This window comes from Silurus meridionalis, chromosome 15, assembly GCF_014805685.1.
Source record: "Silurus meridionalis isolate SWU-2019-XX chromosome 15, ASM1480568v1, whole genome shotgun sequence".
Taxonomy (NCBI): Eukaryota; Metazoa; Chordata; class Actinopteri; order Siluriformes; family Siluridae; genus Silurus; species Silurus meridionalis.
Window position 1 is genome coordinate 5,613,704 of NC_060898.1, and position 18,610 is coordinate 5,632,313.

Genomic DNA, 18,610 nt, shown 5'->3' on the forward strand with positions numbered 1-18,610 from the left:
ACGGACCTTCTCAGAGCAAACGCAACCCGGAAAAACTATCATTATGGATTTTTGCCAATAGCAGATATTTACAGCAATCAACTATCAGTGCTGATTAATTGGCAAAAACGATGAATGGGTCATCCTCTATTAAACATGTCATTTTAATACAAAACTCCCTTAAAGTCATTGCAGGTCTTTGGAACAATTTCAGATCACATTAATATTTTGAAAATACCTGCAACACGTACCTGTGTAATGTTTCCAAACAGTTTCCATTTCCTGGTATATAATGAGTAATGTGCAAATCCGCGTCTCCCCGCTACAACCAAACACTGACCTGCCGAGTCTATAGCTGCAAACTGCACACACAAGACACAAGCACACGACAATCTAAAAACCAGGCACCCTTGAAACAAACATGTTCGTTCGGCCCAAAATAGAGAAATGAAATTGTGAAAAACATCCATCCTATACACATACAAACACACACTTACCCTTATTGGCCAGTTTGTTTCGAGATATGTGCTATGAATCTGAAACCAGAAACATTTAACAATTAACAAGGATTGAGAACATACAGAGAACATACACAGACTTATGGATCATGATATGTTCTGCCATATCAATATTGTTTCATATTTATTTGTGCCTGAAAATGGAGTGTTTTATGAATTATATCAAATAACTTGATTCTATCTTAAAATGACTGATTTAAAAACAATTTTCGGTCTCAATTTCATTTTGCTTTATACCAATTACATGATCGTCATAAATCGTCGCAAGTGTGTACTGCAAATAAAAATGAAAAAGAAGCAGAAGTATGTGATACTTCTCTAAATAAAGTGATGCAATCTAAATATACATGCATTTACATGTTAAAAGTGTGTTAAACAAATAATGCGTGTGTAAATACAGGTGTGCGACAAAACGAGAGAGAGAGCACGTGACTGTGTGTACCTGCCTCTCTGAGTATATGCTCATATATTTAAATGGTCCATGTATGTAACATATGTAACAGTGTAGACCCTGTTGGTGTGGCAGGTGCGTTTACTTGTGTGTACCTGCACTACGTGCCAGTGTTTGTGTCCCAGTAAAGTGCTGAGTTGTGTGTGTGTTGTGCTCCGTGCTGAGTGTTGCTCCTGGTTGTGGATCTGAACAGCATCTCCACACGTCATCAGAAGTCGATCCTCACCGTGGAGAAGCACCTGCTCCTGATTACTCTAGAGAGAGAGAGAGAGAGAGAGAGAGAGAGAGAGAGAGAGAGAGAGAGAGAGACACTCAGACTACTTCAATCTACATCCAAATTCTGATGGTTGTAATTGAATCATCAGAAATCACCAGAACAAGTTATTTTGTTGATAAAGCCATGCCTTTTCTCTGAGTTCTTGGCTGCTTACAATCTACTAAAAATCTACTTAATCGCATTAAGGACCATTACATCAAGTTTGAGATTTGCTCAATATATGCATTTTGATCATATACAGTGGATTTTGAGAACATCGAGTTGTAAAGAACTTTGTAATTTGCAACATTTTGTACTGCGCTTTGGAGGCTTCTGGCCTTGTTAGGCCTGAAGAGATATCCTCACATTAACATCCAACTTGGTACATCGTGGTAAGAGTGAGTAATCATGCCTCCTAAATCTAAAGCAATGCCTGATGATGATGCTGTTGTGACTATGTGTACACTGACCCAGTTACTGGATCAGCAGAAAGAATTATACAAGGACATGTTACAACAGCAACAAGAAAACTTCAAGAGTTTTATTCAAATAATCATGGATGGAAACACAAAAAGGTTGGATGGTGTCATCAGAGATGTTCAGGAGTTGAAAACAAGCCTACAATTCACTCAAGGCATCATGGAAGATATGAAAAAAGGATACATAGACATTGATGTAAAAATCTAATCATTTGAAAGCAGCATTACAAAGTCAAAGCAGGAGATGGATGATTTATTTAATAAGTTGGACTACATTGATAATCAGTCCAGGAGATCCAATCTTCTAATTGATGGGATTGCAGAGGAAAAAGGAGAAACTGCAAGTGGTCTAGAAATCAAGATTCAACAAGTGCTAGCTGAGAATTTGGGTCTCGATGGTACAAAAATTGAGATTGAGCGAGCACATCGGATGGGCCAGTTCCAGGAAGGAAGAAAGCAGAGGAAAATTGTTGTTAAGTTTCTGAGATTTAAAGATCGCCAGCGCATCCTTTTTTCTGCGAAGAAATTAAAGGGCACAAATATTTACATCAACGAAGACTTTTCAGATGTGGTGCAGCAAAGGAGAAGGGAATTGCTGCCTAAACTGATAGCAGCCAGAAAAAAAGGTGAAAGAGCCAGTCTAAGGTATGATAAACTCATTATTTGGCCTGCAATTGGACAAAGAGAATAACTGACTGTTTACTATCCAACTTAAATTGTGTCTCATTGATGTTTTTTTTCTTTTGTAAACATGTCATCTTTATTTGTAAATTTGTCAAAGAAAGGTTTACTTTTAGCTCATTTAAACATATGTAGTCTTCGAAACAAGATTCATGAAATCACAAGAATCTGTTCAACAGAAAATATTCATGTTTTAGCCTTATCTGAAACACATCTAGATGACAGTTTTGAGAACTCACAGCTAACTATTGATGGGTACAAATTATATAGAAGAGATGCGTTTTATATAAAGGACAATATTGTTGCTACAATTAAATCAGATTTAATGTGCAGAGATATTAAAATAATATGGTTACAGATTAATCTTCCATTCAATAAGCCATTTCTGGTTGGTTGCTGTTATAGACCTCCAAACTCAAATGTAGAGTACTTACAAAAAATATGTGAAAATATGGACATGGTTTCAGATCAAAATAAGGATATGCTTGGGGATTTTAATATTGATTGGTTTTCAAAAAAGTGCTCATTACATAAAAAGTTGATTACAATGGCTAATGTATGCAATCTCAAACAGGTGGTGACACAACCCACAAGAATTGCTATGGATAATACGTCTAAATCAACATGTATAGATCATATTTTTACTAATGATTCTGATTTATGTTCACGAACAGTTTCTGTGGGGGTAGGATGCAGTGATCATAACCTGATAGCAATTTCAATAATGATGAAAATTCCTAAACCTGGTGGAAGGATCACGTATCGTAAATCGTATAAAAACTTTAATCCCAGCCTATTTGTTAATGAGATCAATAATTCAAATTGGTCGGCAGTTCTTTAGGAGGAGGATGTAAATGCTTCTCTTAACATTTTTATGGACACTTTTAGTAAAATAGTTGATAAACATGCACCTCTCCGGAAAAGATCTATCAAAAATCAACAGCGCTCCATGGTTAGATGAAGAGCTAATGTCCCTCATGAGGCAAAGGGACAATGTCAAAGATCTGGCCTTTAAATCAAAATGTGATGTAGACAGAGCACATTATCGCAAGTTGAGAAACAAAACTACAAAATTAAATAACATAAAAAAGAAAGCATATTATGGACAAAAAATCTCCAATACTATGAATGATAGCAAACAATTGTGGAAAGTATTACAGGAATTGATGTGTAAAAAGCCAAATAATTTGAATATGTATATGGAGACTAATGATGGTGACATTATTAGTAAACCATATGATATTGCCAATCATTTGAATAATTTTTTTATATGCAAAGTAGAACAATTAAGATCTTGTATGACAATGCTAGATATTGAATCTCCTTGTGACAATGTTAGATTTATTATGAGAGGGAAAACTTGCTCCTTGTCATTTTATACTTTTAGTGAGGACAATGTTAAGAAGTTGCTTCTCTCTTTATCTGATGAGAAAACGCCTGGTACTGATCATCTTGATGGCAAAATTTTTAAAATTGTTGCAAATATTTTGTGCAAACCAATATGTCACATATTTAACAGATCAGTGCTCAGCGGAGTGTTTCCTAAGCTATGGAAACAGTCTAAAATTGTACCTTTACTTAAAGAGGATAAGGCAGGGTTTATTCCTTCTAATTGTAGACCAATTCATATTCTTCCTGTATTAAGCAAAATATTTGAAAGGTTACTTTTTAATCAAATGTTAGAGTACTTTACATTAAATGAATTGCTTACTAGTTCACAGCATGCCTATAGACCAGGCCATTCAACTAACACTGCATTAGTGCATATGGTTGATCAGTGGCTTACATATATGGAGGATAAAAGACTTGTTGGTGCAGTACTTTTAGATTTTACAGCTGCATTTGATGTAATTGACCATGATATTCTGTTGTCAAAGCTCAAGTATTATGGGTTCTCACAACTGTCTGTTTCACTGATAAGGAGTTATCTTAATGGCAGAACTCAGCAAGTATTTTTAATGGTAGTTTTCTGACAGTAAATGTATATCATGCGGTATTCCACAGGGCAGCTGTTTGGGTCCACTTTTATTTTCAATTTTGTGAATGATTTGCCCCATGTTGTTAGAAATGCAGAAGTTGTACTGTATGCAGATGATGCAAGTTTATTTTGTGCATCTCCTTCAATCACTATTTTAAGTTTGAACCTTCAAAACCAATTAAATTTGATTATCAACTGGGTTAATTTGAACAAATTAGTTTTAAATATTTTCAAAACTAAATGTATCTTTTTTGGTACTAAACATTTGTTAAATAAACCTTGTAACCTAAATTTGACTATTGAAACAACTTCGGTTGAGCAGGTTACTAAAATTAAACTCTTGGGTGTCAAGCTGGATAATCAGCTCTCATGGACTGATCAGATAAATCATATTGTTTCCAGGATGGGCAGAGGCATTGCTTTGTCTAGGAAGTGTGTGCCGTTTTGTCCACCCTCAGTCATGAGAACAGTTGTCCAGTCTCTGGTCTTGTCACACCTGGAGTACTGCTCAGTTATTTGGTCCAGTGCTACACAGGAGCACTTGAAAAAACTTCAACTTGCACAGAATAGAGCTGCCAGGGTAGCTCTTGGCTGTTCGTACAGGACCAGTGTGAATGAGATACACACTACATTAGTATGGCTGAAGGTACAGGATAAGGTAAAGATAAGTCTTCTGTGCTATATGCATAATGCCATCTATAAAAAAAAATAATCCCAGATTTTTTGTGGATAAATTGGTGTACAGTGGGTATTGTCATCAACATATTACTCGGCAGGTCAGCTCTGGTGATTTAGTTGTTCCTTTTGCACAGTCAAATTGTATGAGGAGAACTGTACTATTTAGATCCTCTGTAGCTTGGAATCAACTGTCAATGTGTATAAGACAAATAAGTAACAGATATTATTTTAAAAAGATGGTGAAAAAATGTATGATTTGTAATGAAAACTAAGTGTAATGACTCAAATTGAATTGTATTTATTTTTTTAATAACATATTGTAAAAAGTGTGGTGTGATTGTATATAATATGTTTTGATTTTGTAAAATGGACCCCAGGAAGATTAGCGACCACTCGTGGAAGCTAATGGGGTTCCAAATAAATAAATAAATAAATAAAGCCTGAACTTGAAGTTAAGCAGTTGATAAGAGTAAACGTTAAGACTGTTATATCTCTCTTAAATCTAGCTTAAACTTAATGACATTGCATGCTTTGCAAAACTTAAATGATTTCTGATTGATACTTGATAATTGGTTGGGTCATGTTTGTTTATTGTTTTTAATACAATGTCATCATCGTGGCTATTCCCATGGCAGAATCAAGGTGAGTAAGGTGAGATGTTATGCAGACTTGACTAAGGCAGTACAGTGGATATTTGGAGTCCTGCAGTTTAAATGTTCCATGAGTATACTGGAAATTTCTTCGGTAATACATTTTGGAAGATACCCAACATTTATACTAGGGGTGTATTCGTACTGAATGGCTTTTACATCGAATGCAATACTTTTTTGATGTATAATATATAAATCTGTATTACCCAAATAGGGTCTAACAAATGTAAATGATTAAATTACATTTTTAATTGTATTAAAGTTTTACTGAATCAATTTAATTTGTGCCAATTTAATCGATTACTTAATTTAATCAACATGAAAAAAGTGTATTGGATGAATTAGATTTATTCTATTTTCTATTTATATTTCAAATCCAAAGCTGACATTTTACTTAAAATTGTTTTAAATAGTTACACTGTTGATTTCACGAACGTTAATAATAATAATTGCAGTCCGTTAATGCGTGTTTGTAGACGTGACTATTTTCGGTTTAGCAGGAAAGTGTGTGAGGCCAGAGTGTCCAATACAGCATGTTGTATATATGAAGTTTACTCGGCACTTTAAAAACACAGGAATCAGTGCCGTAGGAAATATAATAATACATCCAGTTACTTACCATATATCATATGTAATATTGACTAAACTGGGAAAGGCAGTACAGAAAGGAAAGCTATATTATATATGGTGATATTCTTACCGTACAGGGATTGACTGTGAGTGCACTCTTGATGAATTGAAACTGCAGGATGGAGGCCTGCTTTAACTGTGCAGACTGCTCTGTGCACACCTCCGTACTGCCAATCACCCACAAGTGATACCCTTCTGCTCCCCAGCTCTGAAAAGCAGATGCAAGCAGGAACTGATATCACAGTAACTTTTTTTGTATATTCTTAAAAGCATGTAATGAATATATATATATATATATATATATATATATATATATATATATATATATATATATATATATATATATATATATATATATATATATATATATATATATATATATATATATGCATGCATGCATTCAACAGCCATTTGCATTTACTCAGGCTTTTCTATTCCTGCTCCTTTATTTCTCCCAACTACAACATCAAAACTCAGGTTATATAACCGGCTAATCTGTTTCCTGTTTACTAAACAACACTGAATAGCTTCAACACTCACACACAGATTAAAAAGGATAAAATCAGCAAAACAGGGTGACTAAAGCAGCAGGGACTGTGAGTTAAATAACGCAGGTGTTTATGAAAAAGCATTTTATTTGGTGTATATCGGGCCACTAAAACGCGCCCAATATAAAGAGAGGATTTACCATAGAGCTGATCTTTAACGGCTCCTTCTTACTGCCATCCGATCGATACCTGAGGAGAGAAAGAGAGTTATAAAAGGGAAAAACACTGCAACACACAAGGATCTCATTTTAATACTAGAGCCGTCTCTTCTTGACTTGTGCATAAAACATTTTTTGTATTAAATATTTAATTTTAATATTACCGCGTCATTTGTGTAAAGCTGCTTCAAAACAATGTGCATTGATAAAATAGATTTAAAAATTAATTGAATATAAAATGGCCTTTTATCTAAAAAGTGTACAGCATAAATAAATAAGGCATAATGTGTTTATAGCTATTTTTAATCAATGTTTTAGGTAAACAATGTTCAAAACGTCTTAAGGTTTAGAAAATGTTTAATTCTAACACATTTTTGCCCTTTTAACATTCAATAAAAAAAAGAAGAATTAATATACCCAGACACCATAAGGCTACACCTCAAATATACAATGTATCTCATGTTCTATAAAGATACTATTTACACCAATGTTTATCCTGTATGCTGCACACCAACACTTTAATCTATAATGTCATATTTGCAGTTTATCTTTTGGAATTGTGCATGCGTGTGCGAGACTAACGTGAAGTCCTCTCCGAGCGTGCACACCAGGTGAGCTCCAAACACACTCCACATAGACAGACCTCCACACGCCCAGGTCACCATGACGACGCTGCAGTCCGGAGACCAATGGATTAGTTTAACTGGACCTGTTTTATTATGGATATCTGCGAGAGAGAAAATGAGAGCAGGACAATAAGAGAAGCATTGTGCACTGGCTACTTCCCAGATAAAATACACTATGCTAAAAAAAAGGAAAATTTCCCTTTTACATTACAACAGAAAGTACCTAATAAACCCGAAAAAAAAGTACAAGGTGTTCAACTCCTATTATACACTAGAGGGCAGCACTGTACACCATACAAAATACCTATAAACCAATAAAACTACCCTGCCAGGTTTATGGCTCTGGGCTATCAGTAACTGAGTCAGATATAAGCTCAGCAAAACGGCAAAAAACCCAGCACACCGATCATATCAGGATACAAGTTGCCACTCGCCTTGTAGCTACTTATGACTCTAGCCTATCCATTCTCTGACTTCAATTGCAGAATACTCGCTTTGGTATGAACGCAGTATGAACAGTCACATGTGAATTAAATTCAGTTCAAACCTGCAATTGCTTTGTGGTGTGGCAGTAGTACAGAGTGACACTGTGCACTAAAATATATTGTGTTCAAATTGCTTTTCTGAGAAACTGCCCTTAGAAACTGGTGAAACAATGAAAAAACTTGTCCAGGGTTTGTTTCTAAACCTCAAGTGACATTACATTACTTGCTGATTTAATCCTCCAGGATTGTAGCAAAAGTTATAAGGAACATACTATAAAATTGTTTCAAAATATTGTATTTAAGTTTAATTATACTGAAAAAGGGATAATGCTGGAAATGATCTGTTATTCTGTTTATTACAAAATAACACACTTGCATTGGATGTGTGTATGAACTCCAGGTTCAAATATTTGGATTAATCACTGAAAAGATGCTTTGAAAAATTTATAGTAATTTTGCCTCCAAAGTTCCATATTTTGCTTGAGGAGGTTGAGCAGCACCAGGAGGAGGAAACAAATTCCTGACAAGCTGATGGCAGGGGAAACAATGGATTTTGGATTGTGCTTGTGGAAATTTATGTTCATCAGCCACAAGGGTATTAGTAAAGTCAGGTACTGATGTAGGGGGAGGAGGCCTGTTCAGTAGGGTTGAGATCAGAGCTTTAAAGCAGGCCACTCAATATCTTCCTCTGCAAACCATGTAAGGCAGATCTTCATGGAGCTCACTTGTTGGACAGGGGCACTGCCATGATGGAACAGGTTTGGGTTTCCACGTTCAAGCGAATGCAAAATTTTATTCTACCGCATCCAAAGACGTCTTATACAGTTGTGTACCTCCAGATTTGTGGTAACAGTTTGGGGAACCACCACATATGGTATGGAAGGTCAGGTGTCCCCATACTTTAGCTAATATAGTATAAGCATCTTGGACACTTTACTACATGGATGATTTGATATATGTACTTTTTACTCCACTATATTTTCATAACAATAAACAATGACCGTTACCAATTACCAACATTTCCAATACCCACATCTGCTGCCTGCGAGCGACTTTCCAACACTGCTGGCTTCTAAAAAGGGCTAAAATATACTATTAAAAACTTTGCTTGTGTTGAATAAAAATATTAGCCCTCTCTCAGACTGAGTGGTGCATTAAATCACAGTCTTTACTTTCATTTTTCAATTGAATTCTAATGTTTTTCTACTTTGAGACATGATACAGTCATTTGATTTGTTAATTGAACATCCCTTTTGAAAGATCTATTTACTACTGTTTTTTCTTCTGACCGACTTGTTCGATCTTTGTTTCCTTCTGGCATGATGAAGAGGTTGTTGTGTTGGTTAACGCAACGTTGATGTCAAACACAATTTGATTTGTACTTTAGAACGTTTTTGGCTTTTTTGCTAATATGGTGTTGAGGACTGGTGCGCCTTTGAGCCTTTGATTCAATACGAGTCACATACTCGAGTACTGTTCAAATCAGATACTCAAGACTTTTAACTCAAGTCATATTGAAATTGGTGAATGTGTAATAGAGTAAGTTTGGCAGTAAGGTGTCTATACTTCTATACTTCTATCTCTATAAAGAAATTATAAAGACAAAGAAAAAGAGAATCAAGCACACAATATGCACCTGCAGGAAGTGTGTGTGTGTGTGTGTGTGTGTGTGTGTGTGTGTGTGTGTGTAGTCAAATTACTTACCTGGGTAGTGTTTGGGGCTTAACTCCAATTTGTGAGACAGCTGCATAGATCCTGTAGTGTTGTCGATCATATAGACCAACACGGAGCCACTAAACACACACAACAATAATTTACTTAATGTCTCAGGAATGTCTGTGGCCTTTTTTTTTATGTGACACAATTTCCATGTTAACACCACACTTCGATTTCATACTCTCATCTAATCCACCGAGGAACTTTTACAAGCTTTCCACTGCAATGCCCTGGCTGTCAACAAACCTTGAAAACTAAATACGTTTCGTGTTCATACACTTCAGCATTGAACTTTTCCTGCTCTTCCTTGATTGTGATATTTGGCAAGTTCGAGCTTCACTGTTCAGCGTATGAAGATATTAAGCATTTATACAACCAGCGCCAATCAAAACAAGTTGAAAACAGAGCGTGCTCTCGACTCCGATTGGTGGATTGCTGTGAGGTGACCAGTTAAGTTTTTCTCCGCTCGTAAATAAAAAGGAACGACTGGTTTCGCGGTAGAGACAAAAGTAAATTTGACTTTGAAATGTAGTCTCCCCAAATGGATACATGAAAAAGTACAGCAAATAATTATATTTACTTCCTTACAGTCCACCAAGATGTTTACCCAACATTCATGAATAGAAAGCATCTGCATCTGAAGCTCATCATCAGTGAGGGTCATCTTTTTGGGCCTCGAGCAGGCTACTGACCTTTTTATTGGGAAATTGTTTACCAAATATGGTGATCTGGGGCATTTCTTTCTGCAAGTGTGTTGTCTAGATTGATTTGCATCTTCAGTGTAACTGCTCTAATAAAGTAAGCAGCAAGCAGAGAACACAAACAGTAACATTGTTCCAAACAATCGTACCTCGCACAGCCGAAAGCCATCAGTCTGTATTTGTTGTTCACGGCGACACACGTGCCGTCGGTCACATCCGCTGCCCACACGCCCTGCAACTGCTGCACACAGAAAACAATAATAAATAATTAGTATTAGTGTAAGTACATATTTAATTAAACACACTAACTCTTTTACACATCTGCAACTAAGTACAGGTACCGCAATTACTGTCTGTGCTAATGCACATAGAAAGAAAGAAAGAAAGAAAGAACAAGAACGAAAGAAAAGATTGGGAAGAAAAAGGAAAAGAACAAGAAAAAAGAAGGGAAAAATGAGGAAAAATAAGAAAAATAAAGAGCAAATGAACAAGAAAGAAAGAATGAAAAGAAAGAAATAAAGGAAAAAAGAAATGAGAAACAACCAGACGGATAAAAAATAAGAAAAATAAATAAATAAATAAAGAACGACAAAGAGAAAGAAAGAAAAAGAGAAAGACCAAGAAAGAAAGAGAAAAATTAAGCTTCCTTGCGAGCTTTTAAAATTATTTTGAAGACTACAAAGTGCCATTTTTAAAGTAAAATTAGCTGAATAAATGCTTAATGCTACACAAAGCCAGTCTTCATGTAGATTAAATAGGTTGGAGTGGAAGATCGTGAGTGGCCTTTACTACTACCTGTTTTAGTGTCACGCTGGTAACTGGACCTCACCTTATATTAATATTAAAGAATTTGAAATTTTGTTATCTAATGAATGTATCCAGGCTGAACATCCCCCATATAGAACACAAGCATAGAGAAGATGACGATCAGGAATGTCTCTGTTCTCGGTCATGTTTACATCACTGATTCCTTCTGTCTCATCCACGTTAGCCCCATACTTCTTATTGCCTTCTGCACTGCTCGTTACGAGCTCCGTAAACTAGCCTACGTCTGTGGTGTGTGAAAGTCAGGAAATGATACGCCAGTGGTAGATTGAAAAAGTCACGCAGTGAGAAGAAATAGGTTTATAGGCTGAATGAGAATTCTTCAATGAGAAGAAAAAAAAAAGGTCAATATGCCATGTCAGGAAATAGATTAAAACTAAAGTAAGAGTCTGGTTTGCAAATGTAAACCACACACACACACACACACACACACACACACACACACACACACTTCACGGGTCTGTTCACTTACGATATGGTTAGAGGAAAGAAACAGAACTTCAGACTTTTTAGTGATGAAATGTAAGACCTAGAACATGATTCTGAGTAAAAACCTGTCATAATACTCTTCCCTGTTCTTGCTAAGCTGCTGAAAGATCTATTTAGAGACTGCATCTTGAATGCTACTGTGCTACTCGTTGAACGCTACCATTCACATCTCAACCACGGAGCCATTTCTACGAGGAGTTTAAACCCTTCTGCATGGACATCTACTAGACTTTGATTTTGCAATCCATGACCTGAGTGGATGTGCAATCTCTCATTCCTGCTTGACAGCACAGCATTTATAACATGGACTTGCATTCTATAAATCTCGAGCTGCATCTGTGACTGCGAACTTGCTTCTTATTTCCGCTTTTACTTCCCCTCTCCTTTGTTTGTGTGGTTACAGAAAGCATGTGAAGCACGAACATAGTGAAATCTGCAGAAAATTCCAGGCAGGCTACGATCGACACCGCCAGGGAAGTGTTTACTGGCAAATCCACGAAAGCTGAATGAGGAAATGCAATAATGCCAACATAAAAAAAAGATTCCATAGTTTCTAATGAGTAAAAAAAAAAAAAAAAAAGTGATTTAGGTGTAAGTCAGTACAAATAAGAAGCTGCTCCTTCAATTTTTCACCCTCTTGCAAAATCCCTGGTCATCTTAAAACCGATCGATGAGGAAAAGACTGAGGAGACATTCGATATGAAAAGTGAAAACTTATCAAGACTGCTTGTCTATTTGCCTAAAGATGAGCCGATACGGTTAATTTAATGTGTAACACAGATAAGAAGCAGCTTCACAGAAATACGGCTGTGGATTGAGATCTATAATGAGCAAGCAAGACTCGAAAAAACCAACTCAACAACCTCAAAAATGAAGCCATTCTTTCTCTGGGTGAAACTGGATAGTAAGAATATAAATCATCATTCTTCAACAAGTATACACTGCAATCATCTTTCATCTGCTCCCGTTCAGGGTCGCCATAGCGAATCATCCATATCCATATCACTCTCTCCTCTACGTTTGCCTCTTTCCAACCCACATTCCTTTCTTCCATAAACCTTGGTCTTCGTCTTTTCCTCCATCCTCAGCATTCCTCTCAAAATCTTTCTTTAACTCTGCCACCTCCTGTCTTTTTGTCAATGCCACTGTCTCTAATCCATACAACACAGCCGGTCTCACCACTGTCAGATAGCCTTCTGTCACAAATCACTCCTGCCACTCTTTTCCAAACACTTCACCCAGCCTGCACTCTTTTCTTCACTCATTTAACACACTCTCCATTACACTGCACAGTTGACCTCATGTACTTAAACTCAAAGTATACACTAGAATATATATTACAGTAATGTATTCCATACAAGCCTGTGGGGGCAGTGCTATGATCTGGGGTTGCTGCAGTGGGTCAGGTCCCGGTTCAGCAACGTTATGTGCCCAAAGAATGAGGTCAGCTGACTACTTGAATATACTGAATGACCAGGTTATTCAAATCAATGAATTTTCTTTACTGATTGCACAGGCATATTCCAAGATGGCAAAGCCAGGATTCATCAGGCTCGAATTGTGAGAGTGGTTCAAGAAAGCATGAGGCATAATTTTCCCACATGGATTGCCCCCTCACAGAGTCCAGACCTTAACCCCATTGAGAATCATTGGGATACGCTGGAGAAGACTTTGCGCAGTGGTCTGACTAAGCTTATCGAAACGATGCCACAGCGAATGCGTGCTGTAATCAAAGCTGAAGGTGCTCCAACCTAATATCGGAGTGTGTGTGGTTTTGGACTGGCAGTGTGTATATTACAAAGGCCTGTTTGTGAAGAGCCCATGTGTAAGAAGTCAGAAGGCACTTGAGTAAATTTATGATTTGCTTTAATTGAATTGCATAGCATCATATTTCTTCCATTGCGTCGTATCGACACAACCCTAAAATTGTAAACATAACCCTTTAATTCTAAAGTTCAGGGTTAGTCCATGTTAACTGATTTATCAAATGCCGTCCCATTGAGGGACATTTTCTGGGGATGTTTCCAGACTCTCACCTCGGTGGGAAACCGGTTAGCGATCGGCGTGATGAAGCCGAGCCTTCCGTCATCGAGTACGACGGCGAAACCGTCCAACGTCATACAGTACTCCATTTCTTGGATGTGGATGCCATTTAGATCCAAACACGGCCCACCTAAAACACACAAACACATAGCATCCTTTGCGTGAACAAATTGTGTACGTTTTTAAAGGGGTGAAGGATTATTAAACGGGTCGTACGTGGCTTTTAAAACTAGTCAGCTGTAAGAGTTGAGTGGGTGATGAATAAAAGCTAACCGCGTGAAGACTGCAGGTCCAGAGAGAAAGGAATGGTGCTGAGGTTCACAGCTCTTTGGCCGTTACACACTCCATCCCAGTGTAGCATGTGCAGATAGCCATCAGCCGTACATACCAACAAATCTTCCTGCAGAGACTGGAGACTGAGAGGGAGATAGAAAGAAAGAAAAAAAAAAGAAAGACCGAACATGATTGTTACACTAATCTCACAATGTGCATCACAGAGCGAGACGGCTACAGGAACACACCTACAATCTTACAGCTCATGTGACCGAACTAAAAACTAGTGCTAGCTGTCAACTATAAGCTTCAAGGGTATGAAGTCACTGTCCATGTTGGAAAACATGATGTGTGGCTGAATGAGCTTTAAGTCAGTGAACAGCAGCATGGCCTCCACAGACAAGCAACTCGGGTTATTACATTCGTTTTTATTTGCCTGATCATTCAGAAATGCATTCTGAGGGGCATTGAGCAAATTAGACCCTTTATTAGTTATACCAGGGACACACATAACCAATGCACCCACGTGGATTAACATCTCTACATGTGGATTCATTCAGTGAAAGGTTTATAAAGAGGACATCAATCTGTGTGTGTGTGTGTGTGTGTGTGTGTGTGTGTGTGTGTGTGTGTGTGTGTATATATATACCTGGTAATAGGAGCCTCCAGGTCAACTGGTTTCTTCATTTCCACACTGAGAGCAGGAGCACACTGTTCTTCTTTGTACCCAGGAGTAACCTTCACACGCACACTACCCCTACACACACACACATTATACATATGAAGTAATGAAACAACTTGAAACAAACAAAAAAAAAATCAATGTATCTTTGTATCATCTTTTTCTGTCCATTGCTTCTGCAAGTCAAATTTAAGACATTGTAAGATCTTGTAAGTAAGTCACAAGGACTCGTATGGAGGAAATCGTGCTTGTAAATAAATATGTAAATATGTGGAAGGAGTCTCCAATCTGAGCAGCTGATTTTTCAGGTCCTCTGAACTAGGACAAGATGTGTTTACTGTGTGTTGTCAGCTTCAGACTGAGAAGTTCCAGTGTTCTGTTTTACTGGATAAAGCATGAGCTTTGAAATCAGTGAAGGAAAGTTATTACAGAGAATGTGAGCGAGAGAGAGAGAGAGAGAGAGAGAGAGAGAGAGAGAGAGAGAGAGACACATAGTAAATGGATACACAAACAAGTCTGGACGTGAAACTAAAATATCAGCACTTCTTTTGATGTTTGAAAGAAAACTTCTGAAGGAGAAAGCAGATCTTCGGGTCTGGGTAAGAGTGTGTGGACACTTTGCAAAACTGGAGATCAGTAAGTGTGTGTGTGTGTGTGTGTGTGTGAAGAAAAGAGTGAAGAAAAGAAAGAAAACCACAAAAGAAAGATAAGGATTGGGATTTTTTAGTTCAGAGCCAGAGAAGTAAGTGTGTGTGTGTGTGTGTGTGTGTGTGTGTGTGTGTGTGTGTGTGTGTGTGTTTGTGGCTTTAGTTCTGTATCAGATTAAACTACAGTGCCGTTATGACAGTCATATCTAAATAACTAACAATATTCTTTTATATCTAAACTGCAATAATCAACATGTACATTGTGCTACAAGTTCGAGATGCTTTTCTGCTCAGCACAATCGTAGGCAGTGGTTGCTCAAGTTAACAGACTTACTGTCAAAATAAACAAGCGAAGTCAAGTCACGTTAATTTCTATAGCGCTTTTCACAACAGACATTGTCTCAAAGCAGCTTTACAGAATTTAACAGTTAAGGTGAATAATGTGTATTTATCCCTAAGGAGCAGCCATGGTGACTGTGGCAAGGAAAAACCCCCTTAGATGTTATAAGGAGGAAACCTTGAGAGGAACCAGACTCAAAAGGGAAACCCATCCTCATTTGGGTGACATCAAGAGTGTGATTATAGTCTTTAAACAATACAGAACACTGGTGGAATGAGAACTAAAAGGCAGTCCAACCAATCTGGCAATTCTCTGACCCCGCTTTCCATTAACACCACACTAGTTTTGACAATTGTGAGAATCGGAAGTAGACTAAAGCCATGCCCACACTCATATCACCACCACTCGTTTGAAAATGCATATTTCTCCCTCTGTTTTTCAGTCCACATTAAGAGGGATTTTTTAGTCAATTAAAATGTAGCATTTGAAAAAGCTATTTTTCACATCAGAGTGTGGACTGTAAAAACAGAGGCCTTCAAAAAGAGATGACGCTTTTTTCCGTGTGTCACGTGACTGTGCATGTAGACATTGCTGCAAAGCGTCAAAAAGCCGGAAGGTAAATAAACGGCAGGTGGAACTGACGCATGTTTAAGTGTCTTACGTTTTGCTCACGTGCAGTACAGGGACGCAAATGCCTTCAGACGTTTCGATGTGTATGAGCAACTTCTGGGAAATGACTTGAAAACGACCGTGTGGATGTTTTCGACTTGAATTCAGATTAGTGCAGACGTAGCCTGAATCGGCGCGTCCGCATCAAGAACCACGCCACAGTTACAACACAGTTTAACTTTATGTAGACTTTTAAATGATGGCCTGATTGGATTATTGTATAAATATATTCACAAAAGCACTGGGACACCTGTTCCAGCATGACAATGTCTCTGTGCACAAAGTCAGCTCCATGAGAATATAGTGGGTTGGATTGGAAGATCTTGACTGGAGCTCTGACCTCAACTCTATTGAACACCTTCGGGATGAATTGGAACAATGATTGCCCCCCAGGCTTCATCACCTCAACTACATCAGTACATGACTTTTTGGCCGAAGCACAATCCAAAATTTAGTGGAACATCTTCCCAGAAGAGTGGAGGTTATTTTAACAGCAAATGGGAAGTAAATATGGAATAGGATGTTCAAAAAGAACATGATTTTGTGGTCAGGGGTTGATGTTCTATAGTCTACATTCACTAACTGCTTCATACAGTAAATGACTGCTTTCATTCATTGCGTCTACATTTGCTTTTTTTTTTTTTTTTTTTTTTTTTTACATCTTTTATTTTTCTAGTTCCCATGCAATCGAATTTGTTTTCTCCCACTGCAGGCTGCAAAGATTTATGGAACATTGGAGACAAAATGACTATTCACATTTTTCCAAAGCATCGTTGAATGATGAAACAAACCACACACACACACACACACACACACACACACACACACACTGCATGTAAATGACATTTATGTTACAAAACAGCAAGCTTCTTATAATGTGTTTGGGAATGCAGAGCGCTTGAAAGCTATAAAACATCTTCACCCAGAGTGTGTACACGCTACTAAAATTAAGTGCAGTGAATCTGTATTTGGTGGAAGAAATGCACAAGCAAAAGAGATCACTCACTTCGGGTAGATGGGCTCGTACAGATATTTCTCATCTCCACCGCCGATGATGTCGAACAGCAGCACGTATCCATTAGCAGCCTGGAAAAAAAGCAAATTATTGATGAGGGACTGAATAAATAACATGCTGGTGTGGATTACACACACACGCTAAAGAATTAAGAGCAGACACTGATACATACTGACGCACATAAACGCACACGTCCTAACCAAACGATACAGCACAATGGGGGCACAAATCACTGTTCCCATGGGACAGAACCTCAGGCTGGTGCACACAAACACACACACCTAATGTCTAATGAATAGGGCTGAGCGATAAGACAAAAAAATTTAATCTAGATCATCGGAAGAAAGACCACAAATATGTTTCTCTTTAATGACATTTTGTGTCATGTTCTATAGAAGTTGTATGGAACCATCATGTTTGGGTCAGGTCATTGTATTTATTGTGAAGGTGCTCAAGGATTGTGCTCTTTGTATGTTTTGTGTTTTTTGTGCTTTCTGCTGTTAAAGAGGTGGAGAAGTGGTTTGAGGTACGAGAAGCTCAAGTATGCTTTAGCCGACAATCCATCAGTGATCTCTTGCAGAGGACTTACAGCTTTATTTACTGACTCAATGTCATTGAGGCCTTGCCAAATCCAGATCCCAGGAGATGAGCTATGGCTCTCTTGCTCCAAAATCCTCTCAATTATTTTTTGCATTGAACCCCACCTGGTAAGATGTTACATTCCTTCTCTTTTTCCAGCTTTGATCCTGTTACTTCAGTGGTCACGCAGACCTGGTGATCCTCCTCAAGCTCCCAAAAGGCCAGTGCATTTTTAAATCCTTGACCATTTGTTTCTCTAAAATGTGATCATCTGGAGAGTAACATGTCTGAAGGCAAACAGTTTGGAATTTCCATTCTTCATCAATATAATGCACTGTATGAAGCTCACATATGGCTGAAGAACTACAGCAAACTACAATGCGGATCACTCGTTGCCGAAATAAAAATCCTTCCAATCAGCTATTCTACTTTTTCACGTTTCAGCATTGGTGTTCAGCAATTCTCATCACGGATCAATGGTGTGAAGTATTTTTATGGATCCTTGCTTTAAGAA

The 18,610-nt window shown here is 37.7% G+C and overlaps 1 protein-coding gene across 1 annotated transcript in view; it reads right to left on the reverse strand.

The window, feature by feature from the left end:
• Positions 1 to 18,610, reverse strand: part of ric1 (RIC1 homolog, RAB6A GEF complex partner 1) — a 62,804-nt gene that overhangs the window by 11,804 nt on the left and 32,390 nt on the right. The window contains exons 3-14 of the mRNA XM_046867711.1: positions 17,509 to 17,588; positions 14,814 to 14,921; positions 14,165 to 14,307; positions 13,885 to 14,021; positions 10,684 to 10,775; positions 9,822 to 9,910; positions 7,589 to 7,733; positions 6,989 to 7,037; positions 6,371 to 6,508; positions 1,044 to 1,202; positions 477 to 515; positions 231 to 341 (exon numbers count right to left, since the gene is read on the reverse strand). Coding sequence (XP_046723667.1) covers positions 231 to 341; positions 477 to 515; positions 1,044 to 1,202; positions 6,371 to 6,508; positions 6,989 to 7,037; positions 7,589 to 7,733; positions 9,822 to 9,910; positions 10,684 to 10,775; positions 13,885 to 14,021; positions 14,165 to 14,307; positions 14,814 to 14,921; positions 17,509 to 17,588 — 1,290 coding nt within the window. The remainder of the gene's footprint in view (positions 1 to 230; positions 342 to 476; positions 516 to 1,043; positions 1,203 to 6,370; positions 6,509 to 6,988; positions 7,038 to 7,588; positions 7,734 to 9,821; positions 9,911 to 10,683; positions 10,776 to 13,884; positions 14,022 to 14,164; positions 14,308 to 14,813; positions 14,922 to 17,508; positions 17,589 to 18,610) is intronic.